We start from the raw sequence: 12,970 nt of genomic DNA on the forward strand, positions 1-12,970 counted from the left end.
GTATGACTATATAGTCAATGTAATTCGTTCCATTTTCCTGAATAAAGAAAAGTGATATATGTGGGTCTTTGGTGATTTGAGTTGCTCTATGAAAACCAGGTGTTTGGTCCGGACAAAATTTGATTTGAATCAGAGTTCGGCTTATATGATCACGAAGGAATATCTGATCACTTATCTTAGGGCCAACCTTTGATTTGAATCAGAGTTTGGCACTGGCTTTGGAAATCACTCTTTGTTGTTTAGTTCAAGGTCTATACTTGCAATTGTAGTTACAGACTTATCCAAGTGGGAGACTGTTGGATTAAGGTGTCTAAGCCTGAAACTAAATTGGTATATTCTTGTAATTAGAAGCAAAGTCCTTTTTAGGTTGCCCTCATGACTAGAAATAGTTAGAGTTGATATTCGGAGAGAGAGAGAGAGAGAGAGAGAGAGAGAGAAGTATACTTTGTTAGATTATTATATGATTAATAAACTAATTGGAAATCATGGGAAAATGATTTGTTAATAGATTATGTGATTAATATATTAATTGGAAATAGAAAATTAATTTGTTAATTTATTATGTGTTTAATAAATTAATATGAGATCAATTGTTAAATGATTGATTTGTTAATTTATATGGTTAGCAAATTAATAAGAAATCAATTAGAATTGATTAATTATTAATCTGAAATTACTTTGGGATTAATTGTAATTAACTGAAGGTGCAATGAGTAAATTGTAATTGTTCAATAGTTGAACAAAAGAGACAATTTTAGAAGCATTCATATCATGGACGGTTTTGTGGAGTTTGTTAGGGTTTCCAAAAGCCTCTTAGTCACATAAAAGGAAATGATTTGAATTAGTATTAAATCTATTATTTAATTGATTCAAATCTTGTTTTGTCTACAGGTTATCAAAAATATAAATAAGATCCCTTGGCTTGCAATTTTCGTCCACCATATTACCTAAAGGCATAGGAAAGAAATTCTCTTCATATCTCATCTCTCTTATTTATTCTAGGGTTTCTGGTTTTGGGTGTGAGCCATTACAGGCATCATCCTTTTGGTGCTTGTTTTCCAGAGAACTTCAAAAGGATTTGATTTGATTATTTGCTATAATAATCAAAATGTATGTAACCCTAATATTTATATTAATTTTGATTTTAATTGCCTCTCTTTAGGGTTTCTTGATGTTTATAGGTTATTATTATCAATAGAGAAAACATAGATCCTTTCTAGTTTGCATGTGAACTTAAGGATTTAAGTGTTTTCCGCCACATGAATTTTTTTATAACCTAGAAAACTCATCGATTGGTGTCATCGCTATCACAAGAGATCTGATGGTTACCTACAAGACTATACATATTCAATGAAAATACAATTTCATTTGTTATGAATTAGAATTGGGAAATTATTTTGTTCACGTAGTCATTTTTCTTTTTTGTACACCATATACTATCCAACTTATTGAAACTATTCACGTATTAAAATTACAACCGGCTGTTACAGGTTACAAGGGTAATATGTGAACAATTTCAACAAATTATATAATACATAATGTACAAAAAAAAGACTAAATATAAACAACATCAAAAGTTCTTTTGAGAACCATTATTTATATGAGAACTTTTTTTTCTCGCCAAATGTTTTCAAAACCAACACCACACACTACCCCTAGGTCATCCTCTAAATCTATCGCACCATAATAATAATAAAAATGACGCTTTTTGTAATGTTTTTAAATACACTTGCAATGTTAAGTTATTATTGGACAAATCTATGTTTTTTTACACTTGAAATGTTGATTTTTGTTATTCAGATTTAACCGGTGACCTTATTTGGTTCGGTTTCTGTTAATATCTTCAAAGTAAAAACCGATTAAACCGAACTGAGTAAACCGATGACAAATTAAACCGACGAATAAAAGTCACACATACAACGATACCCTAGTCTAACGGTAAGAAAATGGAACCTAGTTATCATTATATGTAGGGGCTTTATTCATCGGTTTAATTGGTTATCGGTTTACTCAGTTCAGTTTAATCGTTGGTTTTGAAAAAATTTGACCAGAAAAAAAAAAAGGTTTTCAAGTGAGAACTTAAATATTGGTTTTCAAAAAAACTTTTGATTTTGTTCATATTTAGTCCATTTCTTTTTTATACATATTATATATTATCTAACTCGTTGAAACTATTCACATATTACCATTGTATTTCTAACAGCCGATCTCAAAGATAATATGTGAACAACTTCAATAAGTTGGATGATATATAATATACAAAATATAATTAAATATAAACAAAATTAAAAATTTATTATCGTTTATTTTTCGCATTTAATTAATAACACGCTAAGTCCACTAATTTTTTCATTCATTAAATTTTTTTTTGATATTTTCTTTTGATTTGACACTTGCCGTAACTTAATTTAATGAGTATTAATGATTAATAAAAAAAAACAAAAATATAGAATATTTTATAAATAAAATATTATAACTGGCTTTAAAGCGATACACTAGCCACGTGAAATCGTTACAAGGGCATCCATTTAAGCCATATATTTGACCTTCTTAATGGGACCACACCCACCGACGTTAAAATTTAGACTTTTAGAGTTTACAGAGAAGATAGAATAGAATCATAGATAGAATTATGTGGTGGTAACAATGAACAGAGGACACGACATAAATCTTAATTCACAAGTTAACTGAAAAATTAAAAAATAAAAAATAAAATAAAATAATAGAAAAGTAATGTTGTGCCGACCATGACCTCAAAATTGAAATTGTTAACCGACGGTTGTTCGGTAAATATGGTTGGGTGATATGTGTCAAAGTCTAACCGTCAATTTCGGATTAGGCTTGTTTCAATTGTTTCAATATTAAAGAGATTGGACACGTAAAAGAAATCTGTTCATTTTTTTATTTTTAAAAAATTATGTTATAGTATTTTAGTTATATGTTAATTTTGGATCAAGTCTATATGTTGCTTGCTAATCATACGTATTAGAAAATTATTTTTGACCAAACAAACTTAGATGGCAGAAAACCGTATTAACGCATAATATCATCGAAAAAATCGGACATGGGATGTCGGATCCCGGCCTCAAAGATTGGTACGGGGGCTCCGACCTTCCCCTCCAACGGACGGGAAATAATAGCCCCTTTCTGAGGGTATTCCACCACGTGCTCGGGAAGAAAATCGAACCGTTCTTGAAGATCGGAAAATTCACTTAGAGAAGGCATGATTCCGATGTTTTGGGTAGTCATTGTTCATCGACAAGTAAAGATGAGAACGGAGAAGAAAATGAAAAGAGTAGAAAGAAGGAAGGATTAGTAGAAGCAATAGGAAGTGAAGAAAAGGAAACCAACACAAATGAAGGAAGTTTTAAATGCAGGCGGGAAGCCCAAGCGGTTATAATGATGAAACCGTCTGCACAGATGTCTCCCTCACGTCAGTAGTCACCAAGAGTCATCTCCACTAAACACGTATCCAGATTTAAGCTAGAACAACACAGCTACCTTAAGCAAATACTGACTTCTACTAGCCTAGAGAACTTGTTAACGTATCCCACTAGGAATACACCAAATATAACAGACCCGACATCTCTTAGACGACTTAGTCAAAGGTCGATGTATATCTAGCGTCGAGGATGTGTCTTTGCGCTTGGAGCCTCGCGTTTATTCCTTGGCGCCCAAGCGCTAAAGCCAACTCCAAGACAGAGTGACAGGTGTAATGCTCAGGGCGCTGGCATCTGAGAATTATGCACCAATTACAGTTAAACACTAGTGGAGCACTGTCACACCCCCGAACCGGGACGACGGAAACGTCCGGGGGCGGATGACTTCATGTATAGTATCATAACGATTGAATATGAATGAAACATAACAACCAAACATCATACATTTAGAATACACACTTACATAGTTTACATATTGAGCTTGTTCATCAATTACACAAAAGTAAGAAAAGTAAAATTTCTTAAAGTCGCACCACTTGATCTCATAGTCGAGCTTATTACCTGCTACTGGATCCCTGAGAATACAAGTCGTTTTGAAAAAGCGTCAACTAAAAAGTTGGTGAGTTCATAAGCATTTTTATAAAAAAAAAATGGTTTTGTACTTGTTTAGAGTAGTTCTCATAGTGTTTTAAGGAAATCCGATGTTTTCTATAAAATAATTTGTAAGTCTCGTTCTAAAACTGTGAATATTTGCTTGCCTATCCTAGGTTATCTTTTGCTTGTAAAAGTGAAGCGAATATTCCCCGAAAATCCGATATTTTCTAAAAAGAAATGGTTTGAAATATTTGTGTTCGATCTTATATTAATGCATGTGTGTTAATGTATGCGAAATTAGGAAGAGAATGATCCCAAACAACCCGATGTTGTCTGCATAAGAGAATGTTGGAATCTCAACCCCCGAGGTTGAGTACCAGCGCGTATAGGTTACCGTTTTATCCAAAAAGAAGGTTTCCCGTAAATTTTATAACGTTAATTCCTCTAAGTGAGCCGTTATAACCATACTAGATAATGACAATTTTGCCTGTCATGGCGTTTTTTGGACGACGACGGAATAATGTAAGGTTTTTGTCACCCTAGACTAGCCTAGTCTAACTGTAGCGAACAGCTCAGGTGTGGGGTGTCACCCCCGTATAGATCTATACACAAACTCCCGCTCTCCCTCCAGGAGACTCTGGTTATAACTACAGGCTACGATTGTACACTCAATATGTGTCAACCGACACGTCAGTAGATCCTTAATTGAATTTACGCGGAAAAAAAAACATATAAGGTATATTCCAGGCCCAATAAACATGTAAGTGAACAACTAAGGCCCACTCAACATGTATATTATTTCCAGACTCAAAAGGAATATGAATGTATATCCCGGGCTCAATATACATGTAAAAGGACAACTAAGGCTCACTAAACATGTAAAAAGGACACTAAGACCCACTAAACATGTAAAATGACACTAAGGCCCACTAAACATGTAAAAAGAACACTAAGGCCCACTAAACATGTAAAATAACACTAAAGCCCACTAAACATGTAATTAATTTTCCAGACCCAATAAAGGAAAGAATATAGATAAGTTGACATGTCTAGATGTTTTAAAAGTATATACAAGTTATACAAACTTGCATCTAACACAGGTATAAGAGCTTTTAGCATGATAAAAATAATTTCTTGTTTTTGACATTTCTACCCTTTTTTTAGAAAAATTATAGAAAAATCATCGTAAGTCGAAATTCGGATCCGTAAACTCTGAGAGTTTGTAAAATGAGTCTAATTTATTCATAGTTTTTATTAAGATTTTTAATGGCCTCAAACCGGGTGAAAATGTTCATCTTCACAGACTGGTCCGAGATCATTCTTGAAATCATAGACAGTTTTGTAAAAATCGCAAAAAATTGTAGAAAAATCGTATGAACGCGTGCGAGTAGTCATTTTAAAGGTATAAACCCGAAATATTTTCATGTAAAACAGTTTTGAAAAATATTATAGTTAAGGTGGTCAAAACACTCCATAATTAGACCAAATTGTTTCTGTTAAAAGCTGATTTTTGAGTTTAGGTTATACATGTTTGAACACAACACTTATTTTTGCTATTTTGAGTGTATAATCTCATATCTACAAGTTTACATGTAATATATAATACAAAACATACTTTTCTCATGGTTTTTATGAAGATCTAGGTGATAAACTTCATGTTCAAGTAAAGATCTAGAAGTTAAACACATAAACACAATAGTACATGCAAATATCCAATGGTTAAATGAGAGTTGACTTGTATCCTCCCCCCGAAAACATGAAAAATACGAAAGATATGGGGTTAGGAAGCTCACCTTGGGGTTTTTGAGATGTAGATGAAGAAGAAGATGAAACTTTGAACCTAGCTTGAGTTTTTGGTGAGATCTCGAAATGAAGGTGGTTCTAAGGTCCAAAATCACGAAAATGAAGTGTAAGAGGAAGGGTTTTAGTGTAAAATTGGACAAAACAAGAGAGTTTAACCAAGAACTTACCAAACTAATGAAGCTTGAAGAAGACCTATTTGAAGAACACTACACACTCACGAATTTTTGTAGAAGGAGATGAGAGAAAAGTTGAAGGTTTGAGAGGAAATGAGAAGTGAAAGTGAAGTTTGAAATGGTTTGTAGGGTGGGAGGATGGTTCTCGGCCTATTCAAGAGAAAGAGAGAGAAGAGATAGAGCATAGAAACATGTTGGACAATAACTCTTATAGCCTAGATGCATGGTGGTTTATTGCATGGGAACATGAGATGTAATTGTAAGGTGTCACAATTATAAATCACCTCTTCTTTTCCTTTTTTTTTATTTTAAGATGGGCTAACCAAACCCCAAGAGGGATCTTCGGCCCAAAAGAGTGGTTCGATTTTTGGTTTGGCCCAATAAGGGATTTGGGTCGAAAATTATTGGGCTAAGACCCAAAAATGATTGGATTTGGCTTATTGGATTGAATTTTTGGCTTATACAAGGAGATTATATTGTTCAGGAATTCACATCTTAACTTAATTTTTGTCGGTTGTGACAAGCACAATCCGCCAATAGGACGCCTCCGTGTCCTGTCGGTTCAGAAAGGACAAAAAGGTGTTGTCGGGATCTTGTCCCCGCCACGGCAGGTATAAATAGAACACTTCTCCTCCAAGAGAAGGGATCGCCTCTTTTACACTTTTTAGCAAAAATGAGTTTTTAGTTGAATCGGTTTTTGGTTCAGTAATCTAGTTTTCAAGACCTTTATATATATATATATATATATATATATATATATATATATATATATATATATATATATATATATATATATATATATATATATATATATATATATATATATATATATATATATAAAGGTCTTGAAAACCAGATTGATCCGGGGACTGAACCAAAAACCGATTCAACTAAAAACTCATTTTTTAATATATTGATAAGGACTTTAACAAAAGTATCTAACATGGTAAACAAGATAAGTGTTAATTTATATATATATATATATATATATATATATATATATATATATATATATATATATATATATATATAGTTGTGATATGTTCCCTGGACTTAACGTCGCCTCCGATGACCTTGGTGGAGTTAATAACAAGTTGAGAGGATATGGGTTTTGCTGAAAAGTGTAAAAGAGGCGATCCCTTCTCTTGGAGGAGAAGTGTTCTATTTATACATTGATAAGGACTTGAAAAGTGTAAAAGTTGTCCATATAAGTATAATTTATTTATATAGTCCTTATCTTTCATCTGTTACGAGTTTAGAGTGTTTAAAATCATAGCTTGCCATGTTTTCCTTCCATAAAACGTCTAACTTATCAATTCACCTGTTAAATTTATGATCAATCGGTACACCATCATTTCTTAATTTCCAAAATTTTCTTTTACTTCTTGTTGACTTGTACCTTAACCTTAAATTTCAAATTTATGAAAGAGTTTTCGCCAGTTTTAAAATTCAAAGCAAATCAAAAAGACTTTTCTTTTGCTTCTTTGGGTAGAACCTCTAGCCACATGAACGGACCTGTTAGATTTTGACACAAATCATCAAAGTATATACATTTACGAGGGATATAGAAAGTAGTGAAATTTTGTCTTATTATATTTTTCTAAAATTGTTAGTTAGACCATATGTTTGAGAGATATAAAAAATAGTCCCTATAAAATTATCTAATAGTCCTAATGTTTAAGAAAACTATAGAAATGGTCTTTATATTTATGAAAATTAGAAAAATAGACCCTTCAAAATTATCTATTGTGCCTAGGTTTGATAAAGTTGGATAATAGTTCTTGTAAAATTATCCGATAGTCTCTAAGTTTGACAAATTTACAAGAATGGTCCATGTATAAAATTATGTTTAATTTAATTTCTAAAAAAATCTGGAAATAGTCGCTGCTAAATTATCTAATGGTCCACACTCCATAGATTTGAGGAAATTATAAAAAAAGGTCAGAAATAGTCCCTACATAATAACAAAATTAAAAAAATGGTCCGTACATAGGATAAATTTACAATAATGGTCCTTGTTCAAGAGAAAGTTATAAAAATAATCCATGTGTAATAGAGATCTTACAGAAATGCTCCTTGCAATAGTAAAATTATAGAAATAGCCTTATAAAATACCAAAATTACATAAGTAGTACCCTCTATAACACAAAATTAACATAACATTTCGGATGTAATAGAAAAACTATAGAAACATCCCTTGTGTAAGAGCGCATCATATAAATAAATGGTGTCTAAAATATGATATTAATATACCCGCCGCAACACACAGATATCCCCAATAATTGTTTATAAATTTCAATTTCATGGGATCTTTTATGCACCAATCACAATTGTCAAATTTTACACAATCAGGTTTTTTTTTGCTTATCGGAGTAATTCATGATATTTTAATGTCAAATTTTACACAATCAGGTTTTATGCTTATCGGAGTAATTCATGATATTTTAATGTTATACAAATATATTGTGTCGTAGCTAACACCTACGAGGGCTAGACTATTAGTCTTGTGGGTAGGTTGTCAGGCTATTTTCAATAATAAGAATGAAAAAATGTATTCTTGTCTTTCACATATACGTTGATCGATAAAGAATATTCGTCACATTGACAATAGTCCAATGTTGCATTTAAAGTCCAATGCATGATAAATGCAGTACTATCATGCAGTACATCTTGTTCTGTTCTATCATATGATACGTAACAAGCGGTAAAAAAAATCATAGCTAACCAAGACATTGTCAGCTCGAATCGGCTGTGGTTGAGATTTCACAAAACACTATACGAAAATGGTACATATACAAAGCACACATCAATCCAACTCGAGGTTTGGGTTCCTATTTCTTTTCTACAACACACGTTTATTTTCTTACGAGTTACACACATTCTACTAAAACCTACCTTGGTGTGATCAAATGTAATATTTTTGTACAATTTACCTCGCGAAGGAATAACTTCTCGTATCTTTAGAAACACCTAATGCAGACTAGACACAAAAAAATTTGTGTGTTAGATAGTCATTTAATTTTAATAAGTGAACAAGTACAGATAGATAATCTAGTATTATGTTTGATATGCATTTGACTAGGACCAGTATCGTGTCAAGGGGGCAAATAAATGCAGCTTTTGTCCCACCTTTTTGGACGGGACAAAAAGTTGTACTTTTTACCCAACTTTTTAGATGGGACAAAAAGTTCTCATTGACATTGGTCTGAATCTCAGTCTAATGCAGGTCAAACACAGTACAAGTTGTTTAGTTTTGTGTAACAAATGGGGGCCATGGTTATGATTACCATATTAAGAAGACGCATAGCAGCCGGCCGTGTGAATTTTCTAGCAAAAAGGAAGCAAGGGGATGGTTTACCCTTGCTTGTGCACCATTCTCTTCGGTATTCTGTCTCATAGTAAATATTATCGATATCCTGCAAATCAAAAAAAAATCCTCAGTAAAAATATAGCATACAAAATCTAAAGATCGTATTCATTTACTACAAGCTCCTTTTGGGTGTCACACAGTGACAGTGGCAGTGACAGTCTTTTTGCATGTGACAAACAATGACACTGACAGTGACCATCTTTTGGATGTGACAAATAGTGACACTGACAATGACAATGACAGTGGCAGTGACAGTCTTTATGGATGTGACAGACAGTGACGGTGACAGACTGACAGTAAAAGTCATAATGTACCTTAATAGATTGAACGAGCATGGGAGTGGCATCGGCCAATTTATACGTCACAGGATGCCATCCTTGCCGCTCACGGCCTTGTTTGGATGAAATATCCCATGAAGTGTGAGTCAAACTCCTCCTTGTAATTTCTCCTTCAAGTCCTTTATGCTAAATTTATTTATAGAAAAATATATATAAATATATAATTAAAAAAAAAAATCATAATCCGTCCTATATTAACATAATGGTTTTGTTTTTTATTGCATAACTTAAACTTACAGCAAGGAATGTTGCCACATAATGTTCATCGGGTATGCAATTATGCTCCTTTGAATTGTCAACCGGCTTCAAAAGAAATAAAAATAATTAAATAAATCAACCAATCAAATAAATTAATAAATAAATAACAGAAATAAAATATATATACTCACAGTAGGACGATCACGCCAAAACTCTGGGAGTGATTTCCTCTGTATACAAGAAAGAAAATTTTAAAAATCATCATGATTAATTTAATCAAACAAACTACTTTCATTTATTTCTATTATAAGCTATAGCATTGTAATTTTTTTATTTGTATTAAGTTATTGTACTTTAAAAAAATCTTTCCAATTATAACATTGTATAATGTTTTCAATGAAAGTATGTTGCTATTTTTAGCATTTAACACCACTTACTTGACAATGTTGTTGAAACATAGGAAAAACTACATCATCCTTTACAATCATCTCTGCATGCTTTCTTGTTAGAATCACCCACTGAAGGCATAAAAAAAAGTTACTTAAAAAGGAAATTAATTAAACATCAAGTGGAGTTGTTTTGTTAAAAATAGTATTTAACTATTTATTACCTGAGATCCTTTCCTCCAATGATTAACAGGAATCACAGGATCCATCTTAGGATTATATCTTCCCTCCTTTGTATCAGCAAAACTTTTCAAAAAAAATTTATGAGTAAAATTTTCAATGTTATAAATTATAAAAGTTATAATCAAATATTTTTTAACGATTACCTGTCAACAAAGCTAGTTGATGTTGACATGATGTAATCATATGTGTAGCTGAAGTTGTATAAAGGAATGCAACTGAAACAAGATTAAGAAAAGTATAGAAAACATGAAGCCTTTGATATGTAATTGGGTTCTTTAAGTTGTTTAAAAAGATTATATTTTTTTTTACCTATCAGAAAGGAAAGCAAATCGTTCATTAGAAGGATCCATGAGTGCATGTTGAAGTAGAATAATCTCTGCTTGTATCATACTTGCTTCTCCCCAATATATCTACAAACACATGTATACTTTGAAGCCTTTCAAACCCTTAAATTAATTGTTACATTAACAAGAAATTGAGGAAGAAGAAGAAGAAGAAGAACCTGTATGCTATTATTGATTTGGCGATTTAAAAAGTAATTGGATCTTGTTGTTAATCTGTTAAGTAGGAAACCAGGTCTTGAATGGACGTAAATTGAAAACCGATTTTCATTCTCTCCCTACAAATTAGGGAAATTTTCTTGAGTGTAAGAACATAACATTTGTATAATTGTATCCTAATTCCCTATAATACCCTTCGAGAATGATTGAATGAATATCATGGATCATGAGAGATTAACATTAATGGTTGTTATGAATCGATTATTTGTATAAATAGGTAATTTAGCTTGAAAATTGACAAAAATAAATCCGAATTTGGTCCAATTGGGATAAAGTCTACTATCGATATTCCAAAAATAGAAAGTTTATATGCAATTCACTGAAGTTTTTCAACCTATTGCAGATACAGACTCATAAATGCCACAGTTGCAGATACAAACAGATTCATAAACAACAATAAGACAAAATTGTCAAAATCTAAGAGCAAAATGGCGCAATACCTCTGTTCGTAAAGAACAGGTGTCTTTTTTTGTTCATGGAAGTAAATTTGTGAAATTTTATAATTCAAAGAGATAAACATTCATTTAATTTCATTACATACAACTATTAATAGAGTTCAGAATTTTCTCAGGTAATAATTGTCTGCAAAACTCAGAAATTTTAATCTCGAACAAAAGGAGTAAGTGGGTGAATTACAGAGCATGTGATTTTCAAATTGAAGATAGAGCTACATTCTTACATGAATGAAGAAATGTAGTTAATCGAGATGTTAATAATTAACGTACCTGAAAGAATTCATCCCAGACTAGGTCTAGCGGAAGCCGATTTCGTGCTAGGAACAAGAACGCAATTTTAGGTTTTTGAACGAACAGAGGAAAGATCGAAGAAGCACCAATTCGACTGTACTGTGCCTCCATTAACAAAAACGTGGAGAAACAAAATCCCACTAAAAGCAGTGCAAAGATCTTCGTCTTCCATTTATGCCGTATCAATAACTTAGGCGAAATTGGCTTCCGCTTCATTGAACAACAGCAATAGCTTCAACAACTCAACTCTCAGTCAATCAACGTCCTTCTCCCACCATTTCAAACTTCAAGCCACCAAAAATATCTACGCACTCACTTTCAGTCTCCAAGTAATGAACTTTTTCTCGAGATTCCGAAATTCAACCAAGATCAAGATCTAGGACTACAAGCTCTCCAATTGGGCAAGTTGAAATCCGTGGAAAACTGCACCAATGGCGGCAGAAATGAAGATCGTGAAATCTAGCAAAAAGCTCGTGAGTTGAGCGTCAGCGAGTCGTTGAGATGGAATATTGGAGACGCTAGTGGACCTTATTGAAGACCACCACCAGACGCCATCAATGGAAACCAACCAAGCTCATGGGCGTTGGGTTCGTGACCCGTCTTAATCGAGCGAACCGAAATCGCTTTTAACTTAAAAAGAACAAAGACCTTGTGGGTATTGTCAGGGTACTTTTAGGTATAAGTGTTTGATTAAATTATAAACTTATTTAATATCATATCATTAAATATTTTAGAGTAAAATGCAAATTTGATCCCCATGGTTTACGATTTTATATGGATTGGGTCCCTGAACTTTCAAATTTTGCATAGGACATCCTAATCAACAGGTTTCATAATGGATTTAATCCCTGTAAGACTTGAAATATCTATTTTACCCTTTTAATTTTTCTTCTCCTATTATTTTTAATTCTTTTATCTTTTTTATTTTTAAAAATAAAAATAAAATTCCCCCTCCCCCAAACTTCACGTCTTCATTTTCCTCATTTAGCCTCTACAGAAAAATAACACCAGCACCAAACCACCGGTCACCCCCTATTACCACCTTAACTGCACCATGCATCTCCCATCTCTCCCAGTCTTTCGGTATCCTCGCTTCCTTTGTTATCCTCAACAACCACC

General features: G+C 32.7%; 1 protein-coding gene across 1 annotated transcript; it reads right to left on the minus strand.

Annotated features, from left to right (window-relative positions):
• Window positions 1–8,731: 8,731 nt before the first annotated feature.
• On the minus strand, window positions 8,732–12,518 carry LOC111914359 (glycosyltransferase BC10). Its single transcript, XM_023910114.3, has 11 exons — window positions 11,831–12,518; window positions 11,048–11,164; window positions 10,855–10,955; window positions 10,689–10,760; window positions 10,527–10,608; window positions 10,354–10,434; window positions 10,108–10,146; window positions 9,956–10,021; window positions 9,695–9,844; window positions 9,298–9,426; window positions 8,732–8,990 (listed from the first exon to the last, which is right to left on the minus strand). Exons 1-11 carry the CDS (start codon window positions 12,065–12,067, stop codon window positions 8,940–8,942), a joined length of 1,125 nt encoding a protein of 374 aa, XP_023765882.1. The 5' UTR covers window positions 12,068–12,518; the 3' UTR covers window positions 8,732–8,939.
• Window positions 12,519–12,970: the final 452 nt, after the last annotated feature.

This window comes from Lactuca sativa, chromosome 3, assembly GCF_002870075.4.
Source record: "Lactuca sativa cultivar Salinas chromosome 3, Lsat_Salinas_v11, whole genome shotgun sequence".
Lineage (NCBI taxonomy): Eukaryota > Viridiplantae > Streptophyta > Magnoliopsida > Asterales > Asteraceae > Lactuca > Lactuca sativa.

Coding starts and splice junctions, on each gene's coding strand:
- LOC111914359 (XM_023910114.3), bottom strand. CDS start 12,067: ATGAAGCGGAAGCCAATTTCGCCTAAGTTATTGATACGGCATAAATGG. Junction 10,147..10,353: donor TGTTTCAACAACATTGTCAA/GTAAGTGGTGTT, acceptor TCTTGTATACAG/AGGAAATCACTCCCAGAGTT. Junction 9,845..9,955: donor ATGTGGCAACATTCCTTGCT/GTAAGTTTAAGT, acceptor AAATAAATTTAG/CATAAAGGACTTGAAGGAGA.